Genomic DNA, 22,567 nt, shown 5'->3' on the forward strand with positions numbered 1-22,567 from the left:
CCCTGATCATCCTCTCTGAAATGAGGAGCCTTGCCCTTCTTGAGCAACTCACGGATCTCCTGCAGCTTCTTATCTTCTTTCTGATGCTGCCTGATCTCTGCCTCTAGAGTGGGTACTGCCTCGAATGTTGCACCCGGTTTATAAAATGACATAAACCGAGCAATCATATACATGCTAGGATCAAGTCACACATATATACAACAGAATGAACAATATATCACAGCATATATCACGTAAGAGATATAATAAAGCGAGTACGAATGTTATTTATTACATTAATGACAAAAGTCTGGTACAGAGTATGCGGAAGCGTAATACATAAACGATAACTCTCATCGGAAGCTGAGCAGGGCGCCACAGGGACGTCGACTGGGAGACGAACGCCTAGAAGTCCTCGTAGTCCTGGTAGCGCTGAGTGAACTCCCTCGTGTCGGTAGGAACTGAGCAGCAGTAGAGTGTCCCCAAGAGGAAAAATAGTAGAGTAGGCAAGAGTGAGTACACAACTTGTACTCAACAAGTATAACACAAACTATGAGGCTCTAAGGTTGGCTGACTCGACTGCATTAGCTTTTAAGTCTTGGCAAAATTTTATTAAAGCTAATTACTACAAGTTGATGAATTACCATAAACCCAGTTACATAGTAATTAATCAAAATTAATCATGATACTACTGAGAACCATATCAAACCAAGCCACCCAGGGAAACCCTCCTAACCAAAGGAAGATAACCCCACTAATTAAAAGGAGGATCTGGGCCGCTCATGACCGTGAGCACGGCCAGTATACCAGTTTTACACTCTGCAGAGGTTGCACATCTTTACCCACAAGTCGTGAGCTACGCTAGTTGTTCATCACACTTCCGTAGGTGAGATGGCTAGCAAACTCACTACGAGGCCGTTACAAAGAATCTCGTTGGTAAGGTGTAACCGCGAAGGGTTGGATCGGCGACGATGGGGCCCACCTCACGGGGGTACAAGCACAGGTGCGCAAACCAAGCACAGACCAAGCCGGAGGAGCAGGGACCATTGAAGCTTACCACCCATTGCCCCGCAGGTAAGTTACTCCAAACCAAAAAGACCTAATTAGTAAGCCAAGACCGTCCCATTCCAGTCTTGTGGTAGCGCTGTTGTCCCAGGTAGTCGCTCTATGAACCGGTCCTTATGGAGAGTGGCCAACCAAGCACTAAGCACCGTGCTGGCCCCCTAAACCATGTTTCTAACAAAAACCAATTTTAACAAGACGTGAGCCCCTCAAACGGGCCACTCTCAGAATTAAGTTGCATATACCATTAATCAAATTAATTAAAAAGGACCAAGTGTGTTATAGCGCAACAACCTAGCACAACTAACCAAAATACAACCCAAGGGATATATATAAGATAATAAAGTGGCTAGGAAAATCCTTATAGGCATACAGTATTAAAATGCAGTATGAAAATGTATTTAAAGTGATAGGTGTTGTTCATGTTATACTTGCCTTCCTCAAACTGCTCCTGCTCCTGCTCAAACTGATCTGAAGATGGCTGCTCTGGGTACTGGTATTAGGGCTCCTCAGATGGATCAACGTCTACTCACGAACACATGGCCAAAAACAATACACAACATAAACATACATGCAAACAGTAGCATATACTAAGAAACAGTACAACAATACATAGGAACAGCAAACGAAACTAAGTTAGAACTATTCTACGCATTACAATGATCGTGTGGACATAAAGAAGGCCTAAAACAGAGCTAGAACGTGAAAACTATGCTTAAAACAAGATCCAGGGGCTTAACTGTAAGAAAAATAGAGTTTCTGGGGGTTTTCTGCAAAAAACCAGGGACTAAAATGTAATTAATCCTTAGTTCTAGGGTCTAATGTGCAAAAACAGCAGGTCTGGACCGTGGGTTCTAAAAGTGGAAAGTTCAGGGGGGTCCGTGCAAGATTTTGGGCTGAACTGTAAATAGTTTTGAATAAGGTTGGACCGCGGGTTGATATCAAGGAAGATGGGGGGCTCTTTAGCAAGATTACCAGGCCGAACCGGTATCTTCAGATCTGATCCGGTGGATCGACATCTGAGGGCTCAGGTTTAATTGGATCGGGATCTAATCTTGAGCGTCGGTCGCAGATCTAACGGCTCGGACCTAACTGGCGCAGGGGCGGCGGTGCTCGACACCGGCGACGACTTCCCGTGGCAGCGCGCGGCCGGACTTCGCCGGACTTCCTCAAATCCGGCGTTCTGGGGGCTAAATGGACCGGCGCTTGGGTCTAGGAGGGTCTACGCACCATACGTAAACCACGTGAGGCATTTTCGAGGCTCGGTAGGGCTCTGGGCGGCGCCAACAAGGACGGCGGCGGCTCTGCGCGGTGGCACTTCGCCGGCAGAGGTGTTCCTGCTACTAGAGTGCCCTACGGGGCACGAGATATGGCGCAAAAGCATCAGGGAGGCGGGCCAAAGCTTACGAAGGGCGCGGGGTGGTTGGAGTTGCAGCGGAGTGACGTCGGCGGCGAGGTCGTGCGGAGGCGCTGGGCGGAGCTTCGCGGTCCGGGTGCGAGAGTGCTCCTCCGAGCTTCGGATCCCCTCGAATCAACGCGCAGGGGTGCTGCGGAGGTGGAACGTGGTCAAGGAGGACCGTAACATGCCGGCGGCGTGGAATTGGGGCGGTGGGCCGTTTACCTGCAGCGGTGCTCCCGGGCAATTCCGGCGCGAGCGGGGGCCGAGGTCGAGAAAGGCTGGGCCCGGGGACGATCCTGGGCTCGGACGAAGCTGCCACGGCGGTTTGCAGTGGCTGGGATGTGGTGGTGCGGCGAGTCTGCGGTGGCGTAGCGCTCTGCTCTGCTCTGAGCTCGGAGGGCAGCGGCGGCTAGGGTTTGAGGCGGCTGCGGAGGTGGGGATGGGTCGCAGGGCCGCGGTGTGGAGGTTTAAAGGGAAAGCCAGGGTCTCGGCGTGCGGGCCTGGGCCGGAGATCTCGGCGTGATGGTTGCGGGTGCTGCGCGAGCGGGGAAGAAGGGGCTGGCGTGTGGGCCAAGGCTGTCAGTGGCGGGGGAGCGACACACTCGCGGGCTGAGCGCGCTGGGCTGAGCGCGCGTGCGGGCCGAAGCGGGAGGAGTGGCGCTGCGGGAGAGAGTGGGTGGGCCGGTGCGTGGAGGAATAGGGAAGTGGGGTCGCGGGCCGGACGCGGGGAGCGGGCCCAGGGAAAGAGGAGCTGGGCTGCAGATCGGTTGGGCCAGGAGGTGAGGAGGGGGTCGTGGTTGGGCCCGGGAAGAGGAGAGCTGGGCTGGTTGGGCTGGGTGATTTCTGGGTTTGGGTCCTCTTTCTTTTTTCCCTTTTCTATTTGCTATTTCAATCTAACTCAAACCAAAACTATTTGAATTCAAATTCAAATTTGAATTCAACCCTAGCACTCAAACAAAAAGAACAATGCACCAGCATGAATGCAACAACAAATTTTAAACTTAGCCAAAATTTTAATTACTTGTGGAACAAAAATTAGATTAAATGCAAGTCTAAGCATATAAAACCTTGGAAAATTAAATAAAGCCAATTAAATTTATTATTAATTGCTGAAATTTAAATTAGGGTGTTACAGCAAAGTATGCAGAATCCGCAAACTTTGCATACATATCCAAACGCCAAGGGGCTTCAATCTTTCAATAGGTCCGAACCAAAAAAACCTTCGGCAACAAAGGCACTATAAGTGCATACCGAAAGCCAAGGGGCTTCAACCTTTCAAAAGGTCCGAACCAAAAAAACTTTCGGCAAAAAAGGCACTATAAGTGCAAACTGAACGCCAAGGGGCTTCGACCTTTCAAAAGGTCCGAACCAAAAAACCTTCGGCAAAATAGGCACAATAAGTGCAAACTAAACGCCAAGGGGCTTCGAACTTCAATAGGTCCGAACCAAAAAACCTTCGGCAAAAGAGGCACAATAAGTGCAAACCGAATGCCAAGGGGCTTCGACCTTTCAAAAGGTCCGAACCAAAAAACCTTCGGCACAACAGGCACAATAAGTGCAAAAAGAATGCCAAGGAGCTTCGACCTTTCAAAAGGCCCGAAACAAAAATAACGAAGGAAATATCAAAGGATGGACGCCAGAAAGGGGGAAGACGTTTTTCCATCCTAACCCTCGGCAAACATCATTCAATTTACACAGCAACGAAAAGAACAAAACCCTTCGAACACAACAGCGCGCAAGAAAGAGGGGAGACATTTTTCTTCAAAAAATACAAAGTTTTCGCGCGTTGCCTCGTTAGCAAACAAGCCATCTATCGGGTTACCAAACACTTCCTTTTAATAAAATGCCTCCGGGCAACAACTCGTTAGGAAGGGGGGAGACGTTTTCTCAAAAACAACCCTAACGAGCGTTGGCTCGGACAACAGCAAATTACCTCCCGAAGGAAAAGTCCGGCAACCTAACAAAGGCACAGATATTCTAAAGGAGATTTCCCTCATAGAAAGCAACCTCCAAAAAGATCCTTCGTGAAGAAAAAACGAAGGAAAGGGGGGGAGACGTTTTTCTCCAAAGAGCACCACTACAGCCCAAATAGGCACTTCGAAGGATGCACAGAAGCAATACCCGAAGGCTGCGCATAACACAGCACCTCGAAGGATGCACATGACAAGGCACTTCGAAGGATGCACAGAAGCAACACCTTGAAGGACGCGCATAACAAAGCACCTCGAAGGATGCACAGAACACAGCACCTCGAAGGATGCACATGACAAGACACCTCGAAGGATGCAAAGAAACAACACCTCGAGGAACATCTCAGGCACCTCGAAGGATGCACACATAAAGGAAACCCGAAGGATACGCAATAAGAAGCCACTACAAAGGCAATCGCGAATTTTACATTCAGACGACAGAGCAAAACATATTACAATGAATTTCTACCAGACCAGCTTAAATATTCTGCAACACTGCATCCAGGACGAGCAAGGCTAAAAGCCTCCCAGCTCATCAATACCACAGCGTTCCCATCCTGCACCATGGGAATATTTACATACCAAAGTGCTAGAAAACTACCAAAGTAAACTACAAACTAATCTCTAGACCTGAGCCCCCGACGAACCAGCGGCGTCATTCCCCGAAGGAGACCTCCGAACCTCGGACACTCAATTGTCCTCCGAAGGCTGATCAGGAGTCGCCCCCTGCACCAAATAGATGAAACCAATCAAAAACAAACAAAAGAAAAACGAAAGGGTGCTGGAACCAACCCTACCTCAACAGCTGTGGCTGCCAGAGTCGGAACGGCAATCTTACCAGAAGTTTCCCAGAACTGCTCAAAAAACGCAGCCTTCACCTCTTGAATTCTTGCCACCTCCACTGCTAAGCCTTCGTAGGGTACATACTGAAAACCATCCAGTCGGGCAAGATCAACTGCGCCGGCACGAAGAAGATTTCCAACAAGCCCCTCGAAGGAAACAGAGGCCGCATTGTCATTTGCAATGCTCATCACCTCACCGAGGCCCTCGAATTCCGACAGCAACCAGTCCAAAAGCAGAAAGAAAACTTGGGGACCTTCGACCGGCTCAGGAAAGGGCAAAGGCTCCGCTCCAAGGGCAGCTAGAGCCTTCTTGTACTCTTGGTACACTCCATCGGCTCGTCTGGCGACCTCGGGTAAGACCCGCTCGAGTTCAATCAATTTAGCATGAACCCACTCCAGCTCGGTGATCCTACCCTTGAGGGCAGCTTTCTCGTTTGCATCCCCCTCAATGGTCCTCCGAAGGCTCTCTAGAACCTTCTCGTTATCCGAAGCAGTTGACTCCAGCTTCGAGCACTTAACCTTCAGTTGCTAGTTCTCATCTCTCAGAGCAAGAACCTCCGCCTCAGCTCGCCGTAGCTTGTCAGCTAGACCCAGTCTCTCGGTGGCACTCGCCACCCGAAGGTCCGCGTCCGCCTTGGCCTTCTACATCAAAGTACGGCTGGCGTGGGCAAGCTTCTTGCTCAGCTCAGCAACAATGAAGGCAGCGTCGGAGGTAGACGCCTCTGCCACGGCTGCATTAAACTCTGAAACAAAAACAAAATCACCTTCGGGGACACTAAAAGATTGATCAAAAGCTAAAAATGAAACAAGGCCCCTCACCTTTCTCGGGGGGGGGGGCGAATCCCAGTCATGCCAGGCCCGTGCATCACGGCCAAGAGCTGCTGCATTGACGCCGACACAGCTGCAAAAAGTAACATAAGTAAAAACACCTTCGAGAGCGACAAACAAGTTAGGTACTCAGGAAAAGCCAAGTAGCTGAAACTTACCAGACTCGTCGAAGGCCATCCCCTCCAAAGCCTCCACCTCATTGTCCGAAGGTGGAGCAGAGGAGCCACCAGGAGCCTCTCCACCTCTAAGTGCCATCAGCGTCTCACCAACCAAGATTTCTTCCTCCTCGATGTTCACCACAAGAACAGGCTGCGCATCCTTCAGCGCCGGAGCCGGATCCTTCAGGGCTTCAGCCGTCGAGGTAGTCACCCTCGTCACGGGTGGCTTCGGAAGGTCCGTAGGTCTGAGCCCAGTCTTAACGAGGCTTTGAATCCTCTTCCTCTTCGTCATACCTTCGGGGGAACAATGAAGATTAATCAGCGCTTTCGCCACCTCAATCCGACGGCCGGAACCGAAAAGCATGGTCCCGTACTCATCGCTGAGATCATAACGGGATCTAAAAAGCCTCCCCTCAGGAACTACGATCTCCCCGCCCACCGTCCCCATGAGCTCTTCCATGAATGAGGGCGTACCGCTGTCGCCCGAAGAAACCTCCTCATCTCGCGCCTTCCTCTTGGCGCTCTCAGCCCTCGCAACAGAAACCTTCGTGCTCGAAGGTTTCCGACCACGCCCGCGTCCCCGCGTGCCAGTAGCCCCGGAGCTCCCCGCCTCCTCCACCTTAGCTTGGCCCCTAGATTTCGACTCAGGAACCTCCGAACCAACGTTCCCCGGCGGCGCCATTCTTGGAATGGCGTTCGCCAGAACCGGCCGAGGCTCGTAAGCGACACCCATCTCAGCCAAGCACCGGTTCAATCGAAGGTTCCCTCCGCACACCTCCACCAAAGAAAGATACTCCTTTTTGTTCCAAGGGCCCAGTATCTCCGCAGCCTGCCGCTCCAGCTCATCCACAATAACTTCGTCACTGGAACCCTCGAGCCTCCGAAGCCCAAAAACCGGAGAAGTCACATCATACTTCAAACCAACAAAGCGCTTACGCTCGAACCTCGACGGAGACCAGCCAGCCGCAAGCGGCCAAACCTTCGCAGCCAGAAATTCCTCGATAGCGTCCCTGCCACCACAAACTTGGCAAGCCGTCATGAAGGTCTCCAGACACGATTTGAAACCCGGACCGCGTTTGCTGAAGGTAGGCTGATAGACGTGATCGAACATCTCAATGTCCGAAGCCAGTAGATACTTCTCCTCACCAGAGCCTTTGGGATCAGGGAAGCCAATCTTGGCATAAAACCAATATCCTAACCAGTTGCCCTCCCACTTGTTCTTGTAAGCTGTCGAGAGCATAACCTTTAACAGACCGGTCCTTTTGTTCGGCTTACGAGGAACGAAGGTGCAGCAGCCATTCTGAACCTCGCTAAGCTCCGAATCATCATCTACATAGACCTTACGACGCTGGCAGTGTAGCTGGAAAAGCCTACAAAAGGCATCCACAGACACTTCCCCTCCGAAGCTCCGCACCACCCACAGAAATTTGGCCAATGCAACAATCCCGTTCGGGGTAAAGTGGTGTAGCTTCGCATTGAATGGCTCCAAAAGCTTCGGCACAATTGGATCCATCGGAAGTCTAAGCCCCGCTGTAAAAAAATCCTTAAAGACCACAACCTCGCCGGTCTCCGGTATAGGAATCAATTCTGCCCCCGGAGGTCGACAAACCCCCTCGGCGAAATAGCCCTTCGTAACGTAGAAGTCTATCATGCTCTGAGATACGACAGATGCCTCGAAAAGCAAAGTCTTACGTTTCTCCGGAGCCATCAGTTCCGACACGTCCGCGGACACTGCTGAAAGGCTCTCACTGGACTGTTGCTGATGAGAAGACTGCGAACCACCTGCCTCTCCTTCGGGAGCTGGACCAGAGTCTGCACGAAGAACCGCCCTCTTAATGAATGCCATATCTACACAAAAACAAAGAAAGGCGAAATTAGGAAAAAAAGGGTTCAAACGAACCTTCGATCAACCTCGTTGTTTGCTTAGTACGAGCCATAAACCGCAAAACCACTTACACCGAGGAAACCGGCCAACTTGACCACGCAAGAAAACGGAACCTTCGAAAGAAACGCTTTATAGTAGAAATAGCCGAAGGTAAGCAAAGCTTGAGGGGGCACAGAATTTACCCCCCCCCCCCCACCCTCCGCTTATATAGGCGAGGGAAGAAACAGTACCAACGGTAAAATCGAGGAGTCGGCCGCCCAAGCGGCGCAATAGGAGCCTAACACGTAAACCACCAAAAATGACCGTTGCAGCCGACGGTTCGGGAGACGTTTTTCCTCGGGAGCTTCCCGAAGGTTACTTGCAATCCTCTTCTTCAACGCGGGTTCGGACCGTCGGCTTCGAACCTCGCCCTCGAGGGGCTACTATTGGGGATTGGACCTTCGGGTCAAGCCCTCACCCTCGGAAATGCTCTCTACCCTGTTTGCAGGGCCCCAATGAGATGGAGCCAAGCATACCCGAAGGTATCAAATGAACACTAAAAAGCGCAAGCTCAAGGACCATAACCTTCGGTGCGAAGGATATCACCTTTTGTAAGACGAAGGTGATGGATGGCAGCCCAGAAGCGCAAGCGCAAACATCAAAACCTTCGGCGACGAAGGGTTGCTCAGAAGCATAAGTTCGAAGACCAAGACCTTCGGGTCAGGAGATCAACTTCAGGAACGAAGGTGGCGGCTGGTTGCTCGTTGATGAAACATTCATGGCCCTGACTCCCGAAGGTCCCCGAAGGTTGTTGGAACCTTCGTCGGTTGTAGACATGTGTGTGAAATGTGAATATGTGAGAAGGTCGGATTTGTACACCTCTCGATTACGTGAGAAGGTCGGATTTGTAAACCTCTCACCTTGTAATTTTATCCCGAAACCGGCTAAGAGTGAGCTGTAAATGAGTTGAGAGGGGGCAATTTAGGAAAATCTAGCCGAGGGATAAGGGTATAAATAGCCCCCCTCTACACAGCGTAAATGGTTGAATTTTCTAAGAGTTCGACACCTATTTTCATTGTCATATTTCTTACTGTTCATACTCTACGTGTGGGCATTGAAGAAGGGGAAAATTCGATTCATGCCACCACAACTCCGTGAAATTAGGTGTCATGTTGAAAATCACGCCACTCAATGGCGTGATTTTCAACATGAGATTCAATTTCAAGAAATTGGAGTGGTATGGATCCAACTGACCCTGAAGAAAGAAAGGATCCCAACACTCGGCACCCGTAATTGAACTCCTCCCCCATCGTCCGGGAAGCGAAGGCGGCCATCCACTCCCTCCTCCCCTGCTCTCCTCAGCACCATGGCCTGCGCAGGGATGCAGAACGAACTCGACCTGTTCATGGTCCGGTTTAACCGGTTTCTGGGTAAAATCCAGTCCAAGCCGTAGAAGTTGTTGCGCCAGCGGTTTGGAACCAGTGGGTTCTTGGGTTTCAACGGTTAATCTATGCAAACTGTGCAATGCTGGAGCCCACAAGCAGCCAAGCTAGGAATACTCGAGTGGCTAGTACGTTGATGCCGATGCCCGAGTGACGACGCAACCTGGCACCACGCGGCCGCGCAGCTGCTAGTGGACGCACGACGCGGACCTAGCTGCCGGGGATTGCCTTAATTTTTTTTTGTTTAATTTAATTTTCACGTTTCTCGTTGTTTCTTTCAATCAGTCGTCAGCGGGTTTCTCGGGTAAACCCGCGGACCACTACAACCCGTGCGTAGGTCTATGACGGTTTCCTCTGGATACGGTCTGGGCCGGTCTCTGGTTTTTACGAACCAATGAACAGGGCGAGAACGAACCTCGCCACGCCTGCCCCCGTGGCGGCCCCGTCCAAGGGCAAGTCAGCAGTGGCGCAGAACCCTAGGGGCCACTATGCTGCAACCAACGCCCCGTCGGAGACGCCGTACAAGGGCAAGTCGGCAGCGGCGCACGCCGCGGCCGTGGGCCCTCATCCTCCCACCACAACTCCCCTGGCGGCGACGCCGTTGCGTCCGCCACCACCCTCGAGCGCAAGCGTCGGGTCTTCCAGAGCAACCGTACGTGACCCTTAATCCCTTATTTGGCTAATTTTAGCCTTTGTTATGCCTTTTGGGCATTTGATTCAGGTTCTTCTCATTCTAAATTGTGTGCCGTAATTTTTGTTGGCGTTCTTGCAGTGCAGATGATGTATGGATTCGGGGATGATCCAAAGGGGTGTTCTGTTTATTCATCTATAACGATATGATGCAATTATTTTAGTTTAGAGCAGGAATTTAGATTGCAACTGATGATAATCTGCATTGAACCTTGAATTCTCAATGCTAATGTATGATGATTTTAATAACTTCCATGTAAAGAAAGAAGCACATTGTTTTTTTTCCTTATAAAATTGCTCACATATGTGGTATTCTTGACTTTGTAGCCACTTCCAGAAACTGTTGCACTTGTGGATGACATTGCTGTGGAATATGTCACTGATCTGGTAAGCTTATTATGCTTTTCTGTCTTCTGCGCAATGCCAAGATCTGCTACGGTCATTTTTTCTAACTGCAGTCGTCCTATTCACTCATGTTGCTCATCCTTTTCTGCATATTGTCATGTTCCGTGTTCATCCATCATTCTGTTTTTCCCATTGGCCAGTTCAACTGAAATTAGTCAATATTGTCAGCTCTCATCTCTGTTCAGTGGTGTTTATGTGTCAGAAAGGATCAACTGAAACTCATCACTCTTAATGTTTTGTTTGCAGAAGATATTGGAAGCGACACCACTGTCCACGCTGCCGACAGCTACATTACTCCAAGCGACGCATCTTTTTAGATTTAGTGCGCAATGCTCATGTTCTGTTTGTGATTTGAAATACAGAATCTAGAGAAATACAGTGACTTCATAGTCTGCCAAGCTGCCTGCAGGATCTAGCTTCTATGTATCAGGTATGTAAATACTGAAATTTAGTGGTTTGTGGTTCTGTGAATCAGGATACAGTTACTTTTTTCGAGCCCGCAACATGAAGTCATGGTAGTGCAATTTGCTGAAATTTATGTTGCTTGCTTAACGCTGATGAACACAGGACTGTAAGGAATGCATTAGAGAGGTAATGGGTGTATCCAAGGAAACCTAAAACATTTTAAGAAATTGCATAGGCACAAATGTCATTGTCTCATTCTGAATTTTTTATTCTGTAAAAAATATCCATTCAAATTATATGAAGTTTAGAATTTTTTTTACTGAACCGTGATATATAACTGATAAATGTTGCCCATTTATGATTGACTTGTAGTAACTGTAGTATTAAGACCTTAGCTAAGCTATTCTTGTATAATGCAGGTTTTTCTTTTCGGTGAAATCCATAACCTCACCAAGATGGATGCAGGTGCAAACTCTATTGAGGCCCATTCAGGCTTTCAGTGGTAACAATCACAATGCTTTTGTGTCCTATTTAGGTTTTTTTTTGTTCATTAAGTTCATTTTTTCATTGTTGTATATAGAAAGTTGAATGTCATGCCATACATGAGCTCCAAGATGTCTGTTCTAAGAAATTTGCCTGAGAATACATATGCCAATATTAAGTTACTTTTGGTACACAGTAAGGATGCTTGGATGGTAGAGCTGACCAGTTCAAGCAATATGGATACAATGTAGTCCTTATGTAATTTGATTCTTCAACAGCCATTTGTGTGGAGACTAAATGCCCTAAACATGAACTTTACAACCCACGTGTTAGTATTGTAAAGGAAGACAAGTTATGATTTACAAAATGCTAAAAAATAGAGGCTTCTGAAGGTTATTTCCATTTTTTCCTTGACAAAGTACCACCATCAGGTACAACCTGCTACTGGTTTTCATTGTCTGCTTTATTGCTCACGTTTTATTGACATATATCATAATTCCTCACCAGTGTGTGCAGATTCAGTGTCAAGCACTTCCTGATCTTGCTTTTATTAAGTTATATGCACTGCTTTATTTGTCAATATGTTCAATTCTGGCATCTGCAATTTGTCAATATTGTAGAAAGCTTAAGGAAAGAAGTTTGTGGCACTGGCATCTGTTGAGGGTAAAGAGGCTGAAGTCCAGACCATTAGCAAAAGGAACCTCTAATTCAAAGGCACATAGACCATGGGTCTAGCATAATGATGCTTACAAAACAGCTGCTATAGTTTTTTTTTTTACTAATTTAGTCCTATGTCAAATTTTTTTCTTTATAGACGAATATGAGGTGTTGAGCTATGAGGAGTGTGGCTGCACTTTGATTAGTTTCACCAGCTAACTTAAGGTGATAAATCTATACTCTGTAACACTAAAGTTTATTCAGAAGCAGAATAAACAGGTTATTTGTGCATATTGTCGTGCTGTTTAACTAATATGGCCATTATAATATGATGTCATTTCCTTATATACCTATTAGTTAGATCATGATTGTTACTTGCCTGACAAAGCTTTGCTCCTTGTGTTTGGGTCATAGAGAAGAGAAGAAGACAAAAGTGCCCAGCCAAGTGAGCTGCGAGCAAGGTAAACTTTAACTAAGATTCAGACATTGATGACAAAGGACCACATAGATAGTTATGTCAGGATTGAATTAGTAGAATATTGGTACAATGTAAACTTAGAGCTAGGTATACGATTTCAATCAGTGTTCTAAAAAACGTTTTTAAACATCGTTTAATCTTGATTAAACACTGAACGGTGGCCAAGCGTTGCGTTTAATCACAGTGTCGTTTAATCACAACACACGTTTAATCATGTTCAATCTACGTTTAATCACAAAAAACTCTAAACCATAGGCAAGCATTCGCCTAGCGTCTAGCGTTTTTTAGAACCTTGATTTCAATATATACCACTGGTTTACATGCTTGTTTTCAAATTTTACGTATGGCGTGACTTGGAGGCAATTCACTCTTGGTCATTCCATTTTAGTTTGCCAGGAGGGGAATCCCAGGTTAGTTAATAGATAGAGAAGCAAAAGAGAAGGAGAAGAGAAACTGAGCTACTGTGCTTGCCTAAGGTAAATAAGCTAGCTGAAAGTATGAAATATCAATGGATTTACTTCATCGACCAAGGAAATAGGCAAGATGGTCTTCTGGAACTAAGGAGAACATCTTTGTCAGCGAGTCATCTCCCTATAATATTCACTCTTTGTTTCTTTACACTGAGCTCTTTTGTAATAGTAGTTAGGTATAAATTTTGGCAGGACGCTGAAAACAAGCAGAGACGATTCATATTGGTTGAGCTCAGCATATAGACATACAGTTATCTAGCCACGGTGGATTATCCATCAGAATTTCTCATGCCTTGTAAACTATATTATTTACCTTTTCTAAAGTAGACAATGTCTCTTTATGTATCTGGAATTACAAGACCAAGAAATTGACATACTTCTTTTCTATCTGGAAGAGCCAACAGCAAAAGGTAATGAGAGTTCTGTTAGTCTTATGCGGCATTCTTGCAGGTCGAGTCTTGACCTCTCAAGTTTATCACTGCATCCTATTTACCTAGCACGTGAGATCAACTAGCATCCACTTGACCTAACATTACAATATTGTGCTATTCTTGTTGCGACTTTCCTTCAATTTTGTATTTTCCTGTGGACTACTTGGCCTAGCTGCAGCTGAGGATCAGGAATTCGTGGAACTGAGCCAAGGTGTGGAGTTACTACTAGGAGTCTAGGACATCATATTAGATTATAGAGTACTTAAATGTCCGGACATCTCAGTATTCCAATATGATCCCTTTATTAATGTTGGCTGGATTCATGAGGTTTACGAGTAGTTCGATCCTATAGAGTTCCTCAATTATTTCTCCATTGTATATGAAGGCTATGTCTTTTGATGTATGAATATATTTTTTTTGTTTACTAGACTTTTAAAATACGAGCTAAATTATTGAATATAAATAATTGTGTTATGGGTTAAGTTTCTTAGTTTAAATAATTTTAATCTCTATGATATTATATTGTTGGTTACCTAACATAAATTCATGTTTAATATAAATACAAAATTATCATTAACTTGCACTTTAAATATAAAATAAAGTTATTATTTAGTATATTTTTTAAGCACGTGCTTCTCCACTAGTATTAATTAATTATTGTTATTAGATTCATCACAAAAAATTATAATCATCACTGAAAATGTTTTGCAAATAATTTTTTAGTTTTTAATACGAAGCCTAGAAGATGCATTCTAAAACGGATCAAGATCATGGTTTTTAAGGAGGAAAGGCGAGGTGCGGCGACCCACCCCCTTCCAGACGCCTAGGCGAATAAGGCGCGCGGCGAGGCGACGCCATACACATACCCTCATCTAAAATAGAGGCAGCACAAACATGCACATACATACATTTTTGGTTCCTGTTCTGGAGCACATGTACCACTGATCCTCCTCTATCCAGCAGCCCTTGTTGGCTTGTTTCATGTAGCATGCATCCCCTTGCAGGTTTCAACATAGATGAATGTAATTATGTAAGACAAATACATTGTAATCAATGAATAAAGGATCAAGCATTCAAATGAAATACCTTTGTATGATCTGAATTCTGAACTCACTTTTCTTTCCCCAGACAGCAAGCTGCAGCTACATCTCGGGCATCAGGAAAAGAATCACTCAATCACATGGCATGCTTATGGCTATATATAGAAGCCAGAACAGAGCAGTGAGCAGAGGACATGAGGAGGTGAAGGAAGAGCAAAGAAGGGGACAGAAAATATACCTCTGACTCTGAGCTGACGTGAGGTGGAGCAGAGCAAGCAGCCACGAATCCTTGGAGCAGAGCTAGCAGCCACGAATCCTTGAGGGGAAGAGCTGCAGAGGTGAGTCGTGGAAGCGCAGATCTGCAGGCGAACGAAGCAGAGGAAGCAGAGGGGCAGAGCCGCGTGAGGAGGCAGAGCAGAGGAACCAGTGGCTGGATGGACTATGGAGGGGCCGCGCCGCCGGATTCCAGGTCCGGCCGCCGCCCTCCTCTCTTCCCTCCTCTCTCGATTTCCCGCCCGCGCAGGGGCGTGCGCCGTGCCCGCGCGGGGTATATCCCGCGATTTCCCCCGCGCGCAGCTCCCTATCCGCTTCCCGCGCGCGCAAGGTTTTTTCCCGCGCGCGCAAGGTGGCTGCGCCTGTTTTTCCGCGCACATCGCCTTCCCCCTCCGTGTGGCGTCCGCCGGATGCCTTGGCGACGCCTTTCTTTGTGAGCGACGTCGTCAAAACGTCGCCTAGACGACGCCTTAAAAACCATGGTCAAGATGCATTCGTCATGCAACTAGACAAGACACAGTAAGCGAGAAAGAGATGCATGCATTTGTCTTCATCCATTTGACCTTTTGGGTAGGCACGATGGGTCGTAAGCGGTGATCGGATTTTCTACAAAACTTCTACACCCTTCGCGAAGCACAACTAGTGCATGAGTCAATAAAGCACATGGCGTGGCCTGTCAGCAGTGTACATGCAGCAATGGAGATGGAGGTACCACCACCATGGCTGTCCTCCCTCGCGGTCCTGCTGGCCACCGCCCTCTTCCTCGCTGCCGTCCTCCGCCGGCGAGGAGCGCGCAACAAGCACTACAACCTCCCGCCGGGCCCTCGGCCGCGGCCGGTGATCGGCAACCTGAACCTGATCGGCCCGCTGCCGCACCGCTCCATCCGCGAGCTCTCGGCGCGGTACGGCCCGCTCATGTCGCTCCGCTTCGGCTCCTTCCCCGTCGTCGTCGGCTCGTCCGTCGACGCCGCCGAGTTCTTCCTCAAGACCCACGACCTGGCGTTCCTCGACCGGCCCCGCATGGCGTGCGGCAAGTACACCGTCTACAACTACTCCGGCATGCTCTGGTCGCACTACGGCGCGTACTGGCGCCAGCTCCGCAAGCTGTGGCTGACGGAGCTCCTCAGCGCCAGGCAGCTCCGGCGGACGGAGCACGTCCGCGCCGAGGAGGTGCGCGCCATGCTGCGCGACATCCGCGCCGGCGCCGGCGCGGCGGTGGCGGTCAAGGAGCACCTGCTCATGGTGACGATCAACGTCGTGTCGCGCATGGTGCTGGGCAGGAAGTACGTCGGCGAGGGCGCAGGCGCGGCGGCGGCGGTGGCGACGCCGGAGGAGTTCCGGTGGATGATCGAGGAGATCTTCTTCCTCAACGGCGCGCTCCACATCGGGGACCTGGTCCCGTGGCTCGGCTGGTTCGACCCCAACGGGTACGTCGCCCGGATGAAGCGGCTGGGCAAGATGTTCGACCGGTTCGTCGAGCACGTGCTGCGCGAGCACGAGGACCGCCGCCGGCGGGAGGGCCCCGCGTTCGTGCCCACCGACATGGTCGACCAGCTGCTGGAGCTCGCCGGCGACCCCAGCCTCGACGTCCCCATCGACCGCGACGGCGTCAAGGCGTCCATTCTGGTAGAGAATAATAATTATGCTTTGTTAATCAACCATCATATCATCACTTAATACTAGATCACTCAACAATTTCAATTCATGAGTCTTGTGCAGGAGCTCATCACCGGCGGCACGGACACCTCGTCGGTGACGGTGGAGTGGGCCATGTCGGAGCTGCTGCGGAAGCCCGAGGTCCTCGCCAAGGTGACCGAGGAGCTGGACCGCGTGGTCGGCCGCGGCCGCCTGGTTGGCGAGGGGGACATCCCGAGCCTCCCCTACCTGGACGCCGTCGTGAAGGAGACGATGCGGCTGCACCCGGTGGCGCCGCTCCTGATACCGCGGGTGTCGCGCGAGGACACGGCGGTGGCCGGCTACGACATCCCCAGGGGCACGCGCGTTCTCGTCAACGTCTGGGCCATCGGCCGCGACCCGGCGGTGTGGGGGGACGCGGCGGAGGAGTTCCGGCCGGAGCGGTTCGTCGGCGGCGAGGAGGCGGCGGACGTGAAGGGGCAGGACCTGCGGCTGCTGCCGTTCGGGTCCGGCCGCCGGATGTGCCCCGCCCACGGGCTCGGGCTCAGGATGGTGCAGCTGGTCCTCGCGAACCTGGTGCACGGCTTCGCGTGGAGGCTCCCCGACGGCGTGCCGCCGGAGAAGCTGAGCATGGAGGAGAAGTTCGGTATATCCGTGTCACGCATGGACCAGCTCAAGGCCCTCCCTGAGCCCAAGCTCCCGGGTCACCTCTACTAGTTCGATCGGGTACATTGTCTGCCTTGCTCCTGCGTGCTATGTCACATTGTGGTGTATTTCGTATATAGATGCCCTCGTATTACATGTACATACACACATATATGGATGTATGTGTGTGCCGATCAATGTTTTAAATAGCCGGTATATCAGCTGATATAGACGGTTATAGCTGCTACGCTATGACATTTAGCCCGCTAGATGATGTAACAGCAACAGGCTGCTAAACGTTTTAACCGACGATTTAAAACCTTGGAGACAATGTTGTATTTCAAAACAAAATAAGTGTGATGATATCGAAATCTTCTGTAGTAATGCTAATTGTGTCCACCTTGCTTGCATATATACTATTTAATTTATATTAATTATGTGTGATACAGAAGGATAAGCTTAAAAATATATAGTTATAACATATATATAGTCGCGTTGAAGACGCAGTTGTTGGCCGTCTGATGGTGATGGCGGCATGCATACATGTAATGATTTCCAAACCCATGTTTCAAGGGTAATGCAGGCAGCAGGTGGGCTGCATTCAGAGGGCGGAGAAAATTGTATATTTAGGACTCCAAACATTGCGCTTTGCGGTTTTGCCATTTCTGACATTGACTTCGTAAAAAATAGGATTTCAAACATATGACACTTGATTTTGTTGCCATTAGATGTATTTCATCTCTGTTAGTATTAACTCATTATTGATAACAGACTTTAACAATGCCTGTTACAAATATTACTGGTATCAGACTTTAACAACGTCTGTTACCAATTTGACATATATTAGTAACAGATGTTAATGCCCGTTACCAATACGTAAAAATGCTCATTACCAATGTGATTACATTAGTAATGGATGTTATTGGTAATAGGATTGTTAGCGCCAGTTACCAATGTGGTGCACATTGGTAACGGACGTTAGATGCTTGTTACCAATATAAAGCATATTGTTTTTATTTTCTATTATTTTTCTGATATTTATTTAAACTACGATCAAGTGACAACCATAAAATATCATCAATCAGACTTAGGGTATGATTTGTAGAAACTCTAGAATATTAAAAAATGTTATCAATAAATAATATAAAAGGACTGCAACCTCTTCCAACCATGAGTGATTATATGGTGTAGTGGTTAGGGTAAGCACACGCGAACTAAGAAGTCCTAGTTTGAATCCACCTCAAAAGTATCAGGATCAAGATAACCCGGTACTAATTCTAGCATTAGTACCGGGTCAGCTTTGTTCCGGTACTTTTGAGCATGAAAAGATCTCGTAATTGTTTAGTACCGGATGGTAACACCATCCGGTACCAAATGCTAGACATTGGCACCGGGTGGTGTTACCACCCTCTTTGGTACCAGGTGGTGTACTAATTGATCCTCTCACATTAGTACCGGGTGGAAAGATCATCCGGTACCAGCTGCTATAGTTTTTTTTTACTAATTCAGTCCTATGTCAATTTTTTTTTCTTTATAGACGAATATGAGGTGTTGAGCTATGAGAAGTGTGGCTGCACTTTGATTAGTTTCACCAGCTAACTTAAGGTGATAAATCTATACTCTGTAACACTTAAGTTTATTCAGAAGCAGAATAAACAGGTTATTTGTGCATATTGTCGTGCTGTTTAACTAATATGGCCATTATAATATGATGCCATTTCCTTATATACCTATTAGTTAGATCATGATTGTTACTTGCCTGACAAAGCTTTGCTCCTTGTGTTTGGGTCATAGAGAAGAGAAGAAGACAAAAGTGCCCAGCCAAGTGAGCTGCGAGCAAGGTAAACTTTAACTAAGATTCAGACATTGATGACAAAGGACCACATAGATAGTTATGTCAGGATTGAATTAGTAGAATATTGGTACAATGTAAACTTAGAGCTAGGTATACGATTTCAATATATACCACTGATTTACATGCTTGTTTTCAAATTTTACGTATGGCGTGACTTGGAGGCAATTCACTCTTGGTCATTCCATTTTAGTTTGCCAGGAGGGGAATCCCAGGTTAGTTAATAGATAGAGAAGAAAAAGAGAAGGAGAACAGAAACTGAGCTACTGTGCTTGCCTAAGGTAAATAAGCTAGCTGAAAGTATGGAATATCAATGGATTTACTTCATCGACCAAGGAAATAGGCAAGATGGTCTTCTGGAACTAAGGAGAACATCTTTGTCAGCGAGTCATCTCCCTATAATATTCACTCTCTTTGTTTCTTTACACTGAGCTCTTTTGTAATAGTAGTTAGGTATAAATTTTGGCAGGACGCTGAAAACAAGCAGAGACGATTCATATTGGTTGAGCTCAGCATAGACATACAGTTATCTAGCCACGGTGGATTATCCATCAGAATTTCTCATGCCTTGTAAACTATATTATTTACCTTTTCTAAAGTAGACAATGTCTCTTTATGTATCTGGAATTACAAGACCAAGAAATTGACATACTTCTTTTCTATCTGGAAGAGCCAACAGCAAAAGGTAATGAGAGTTCTGTTAGTCTTATGCGGCATTCTTGCAGGTCGAGTCTTGACCTCTCAAGTTTATCACTGCATCCTTTTTACCTAGCACGTGAGATCAACAAGCATCCACTCGACCTAACATTACAATATTGTGCTATTCTTGTTGCGACTTTCCTTCAATTTTGTATTTTCCTGTGGACTACTTGGCCTAGCTGCAGCTGAGGATCAGGAATTCGTGGAACTGGGCCAAGGTGTGGAGTTACTACTACGAGTCTAGGACATAATATTAGATTATAGAGTACTTAAATGTCCGGACATCTCAGTATTCCAATATGATCCCTTTATTAATGTTGGCTGGATTCATGAGGTTTATGAGTAGTTCGATCCTATAGAGTTCCTCAATTATTTCTCCATTGTATATGAAGGCTATGTCTTTTGATGTATGAATATATTTTTTTTTGTTTACTAGACTTTTAAAATACGAGCTAAATTATTGAATATAAATAATTGTGTTATGGGTTAAGTTTCTTAGTTTAAATAATTTTAATCTCTATGATATTATATTGTTGGTTACCTAACATAAATTCATGTTTAATATAAATACAAAATTATCATTAACTTACATTTTAAATATAAAATAAAGTTATTATTTAGTATATTTTTTAATAACGTGCCGCTAGTATTAATTAATTATTGTTATTAGATTTATCACAAAAAATTATAATCATCACTCAAAATGTTTTGCAAATAATTTTTATTTAGTTTTTAATACGAAGCCTAGAAGATGCATTCTAAAACGGGTCAAGATCATGGTTTTTAAGGAGGAAAGGCGAGGTGCGGCGACCCACCCCCTTCCAGACGCCTAGGCGAATAAGGCGCGCGGCGAGGCGACGCCATACACATACCCTCATCTAAAATAGAGGCAGCACAAACATGCACATACATACCTTTTTGGTTCCTGTTCTGGAGCACATGTACCACTGATCCTCCTCTATCCAGCAGCCCTTGTTGGCTTGTTTCATGTAGCATGCATCCCCTTGCAGGTTTCAACATAGATGAATGTAATTATGTAAGACAAATACATTGTAATCAATGAATAAAGGATCAAGCATTCAAATGAAATACCTTTGTATGATCTGAATTCTGAACTCACTTTTCTTTCCCCAGACAGCAAGCTGCAGCTACATCTCGGGCATCAGAAAAAGAATCACTCAATCACATGGCATGCTTATGGCTATATATAGAAGCCAGAACAGAGCAGTGAGCAGAGGACATGAGGAGGTGAAGGAAGAGCAAAGAAGGGGACAGAAAATATACCTCTGACTCTGAGCTGACGTGAGGTGGAGCAGAGCAAGCAGCCACGAATCCTTGGAGCAGAGCTAGCAGCCACGAATCCTTGAGGGGAAGAGCTGCAGAGGAGAGTCGTGGAAGCGCAGATCTGCAGGCGAACGAAGCAGAGGAAGCAGAGGGGTAGAGCTGCGTGAGGAGGTAGAGCAGAGGAACCAGTGGCTGGATGGAATATGGAGGGGCCGCGCCGCCGGATTCCAGCTCCTGCCGCCGGGGATTCCACCTCCCGCCGCCGGATTCCAGGTCCGGCCTCCGCCCTCCTCTCTTCCCTCCTCACTCGATTTCCCGCCCGCGCAGGGGCGTGCGCCGTGCCCGCGCGGGGTATATCCCGCGATTTCCCCCGCGCGCGCAGCTCCCTATCCGCTTCCCGCGCGCGCATGGTTTTTTCCCCCGCGCGCAAGGTGGCTGCGCCTGTTTTCCCCGCGCGCATCGCCTTCCCCCTCCGTGTGGCGTCCGCTGGACGCCTTGGCGACGCCTTTCTTCGTGAGGCGACGCCATAGGTCAGAAGGTCATGGCGGGCCGGACGCCCAGCTTGGAACAAGGTTTTTTTTTCTCGGCGATAAAATTCCGATAAAACCGAAAATCACGTTTTTCGGTGGGGGCCCGGTTATTTTTTTTGCCGGTCAAAATTTTTGTTTCTTTTGAATATGGCCCGGCCCAAAACCAAAAGCAGGCCACAGGCTACCCCACGTTGCTCCTGCCAAGCCCCCCCAACCCTAGCGAAGTAGTGCAGTAGCGATTCCCTCGACTGCGCCCGACCGGCGGCCGCCCACTTGAGTTCCCTCGCCGGCCTCGCCTAGCTCCAGCCTCCAGGAGCTCCGGTCCCTCGCCCTCACCAGCCTCCAGGAGAAATCGAGCTCCTGGGCCACTGCCGGCACCGTGCCACCTGGGCATTTGGCGCTGGAGGGAGGCGCCGCCACTGCCGGGACCCGATTCCCCGACGCCGCACCGGCGCTGCGCCTTCCCCGATGCCTTGACCAGGCTACCAGAGAAGGTGAGCCTCTTAAATTTCAGCAGTGCTTGCCGATTGTAGCAAGGTAAGCTGAGCCTTTTCAATTTTAGCATCTCGGAGTGGTGATGGCAATGGATGGGGGAAGGGAAGATGATGCGCCTGCGCGTCCCACGCGAGGTCCTGATGATGCTGTTGAGCAAGATGCGGTGCAACGCCGCTGCAGAGGTAAAGGCATCGCTGGTGCTTCCTCCAGTGGTGCCGCCGGCGCATCATACAGTGGTGCCATTCCTAGGGGAACAATGGACAGTAACGGTGGAATGGAGGTGACTGCAAAAGATGGTAAATCGGCAAACTAGTTGCTTATTAGACTGTCATTGTGAAATGTTGGTTATTTATCTTGTTTTGAAGTGCTGATTTGAGTAGCTCCCTTAGTAGTATTGTGAGATTTAGATTTTAGAGTTTAGATTGGCAAGTGTGCAGCATAAATTTAATTGGCAAGTGTTGATCTGTACTATTGAACAATTCTTGATCTGTACTATTGAACAAGTTCAATCTGTGATATACAATGATATACAATGATTTAATTGGCAAGTG

At 47.8% G+C, this 22,567-nt stretch overlaps 4 protein-coding genes and 1 long non-coding RNA gene across 9 annotated transcripts in view; 3 read left to right on the plus strand and 2 right to left on the minus strand.

Annotated features, from left to right (window-relative positions):
• The first annotated feature begins 9,938 nt into the window (after positions 1 to 9,938).
• LOC120677853 lies at positions 9,939 to 11,055 on the plus strand. The gene is made up of 3 exons (XM_039959057.1): positions 9,939 to 10,196; positions 10,562 to 10,621; positions 11,002 to 11,055. The coding sequence occupies exons 1-3, from the start codon at positions 9,939 to 9,941 to the stop codon at positions 11,053 to 11,055; spliced, it is 372 nt and encodes a 123-aa protein (XP_039814991.1).
• Positions 9,958 to 22,567, plus strand: part of LOC120677761 (trimethyltridecatetraene synthase-like) — a 29,925-nt gene continuing 17,315 nt past the window's right edge. Inside the window, exons 1-7 of one of the 4 annotated variants that reach the window (XM_039958951.1) lie at positions 9,958 to 10,196; positions 10,317 to 10,621; positions 10,889 to 11,069; positions 11,464 to 11,546; positions 12,148 to 12,241; positions 12,342 to 12,356; positions 18,701 to 18,761. The gene's annotated coding sequence lies outside the window, so the exon portion shown is untranslated. The other 3 variants (XM_039958953.1, XM_039958952.1, XM_039958954.1) reach the window with 3 other exon arrangements.
• On the plus strand, positions 12,349 to 17,540 carry LOC120677763 (trimethyltridecatetraene synthase-like). 2 transcript variants are annotated; one of them, XM_039958955.1, is made up of 3 exons: positions 12,349 to 12,409; positions 15,560 to 16,502; positions 16,596 to 17,540. In XM_039958955.1, exons 2-3 carry the CDS (start codon positions 15,573 to 15,575, stop codon positions 17,226 to 17,228), a joined length of 1,563 nt encoding a protein of 520 aa, XP_039814889.1. In that variant the 5' UTR covers positions 12,349 to 12,409; positions 15,560 to 15,572; the 3' UTR covers positions 17,229 to 17,540. The 2 variants fall into 2 exon arrangements, with proteins under 2 accessions (XP_039814889.1, XP_039814890.1); XM_039958956.1 differs by lacking the exon at positions 12,349 to 12,409 and adding an exon at positions 15,341 to 15,459.
• LOC120677765 lies at positions 14,338 to 15,218 on the minus strand. The gene is made up of 3 exons (XR_005676445.1): positions 14,842 to 15,218; positions 14,650 to 14,758; positions 14,338 to 14,560 (listed from the first exon to the last, which is right to left on the minus strand). It is a non-coding gene; the product is annotated as an uncharacterized LOC120677765 (long non-coding RNA).
• On the minus strand, positions 20,389 to 22,086 carry LOC120677855. The gene is made up of 4 exons (XM_039959058.1): positions 21,858 to 22,086; positions 20,992 to 21,290; positions 20,800 to 20,855; positions 20,389 to 20,710 (listed from the first exon to the last, which is right to left on the minus strand). Exons 1-4 carry the CDS (start codon positions 22,084 to 22,086, stop codon positions 20,491 to 20,493), a joined length of 804 nt encoding a protein of 267 aa, XP_039814992.1. The 3' UTR covers positions 20,389 to 20,490.

The sequence above is a fragment of the Panicum virgatum genome, chromosome 6N (genome assembly GCF_016808335.1).
Source record: "Panicum virgatum strain AP13 chromosome 6N, P.virgatum_v5, whole genome shotgun sequence".
NCBI classification, from domain to species: domain Eukaryota; kingdom Viridiplantae; phylum Streptophyta; class Magnoliopsida; order Poales; family Poaceae; genus Panicum; species Panicum virgatum.

Coding starts and splice junctions, on each gene's coding strand:
- LOC120677853 (XM_039959057.1), top strand. CDS start 9,939: ATGAACAGGGCGAGAACGAACCTCGCCACGCCTGCCCCCGTGGCGGCC. Junction 10,197..10,561: donor TCGGGTCTTCCAGAGCAACC/GTACGTGACCCT, acceptor TTGACTTTGTAG/CCACTTCCAGAAACTGTTGC. Junction 10,622..11,001: donor TGGAATATGTCACTGATCTG/GTAAGCTTATTA, acceptor TTTGAAATACAG/AATCTAGAGAAATACAGTGA.
- LOC120677763 (XM_039958955.1), top strand. CDS start 15,573: ATGGAGATGGAGGTACCACCACCATGGCTGTCCTCCCTCGCGGTCCTG. Junction 16,503..16,595: donor GCGTCAAGGCGTCCATTCTG/GTAGAGAATAAT, acceptor AGTCTTGTGCAG/GAGCTCATCACCGGCGGCAC.
- LOC120677855 (XM_039959058.1), bottom strand. CDS start 22,086: ATGCTAAAATTGAAAAGGCTCAGCTTACCTTGCTACAATCGGCAAGCA. Junction 21,291..21,857: donor TCGATTTCTCCTGGAGGCTG/GTGAGGGCGAGG, acceptor TCGAGTGAGGAG/GGAAGAGAGGAGGGCGGAGG. Junction 20,856..20,991: donor ACGTCAGCTCAGAGTCAGAG/GTATATTTTCTG, acceptor CCCGAGATGTAG/CTGCAGCTTGCTGTCTGGGG.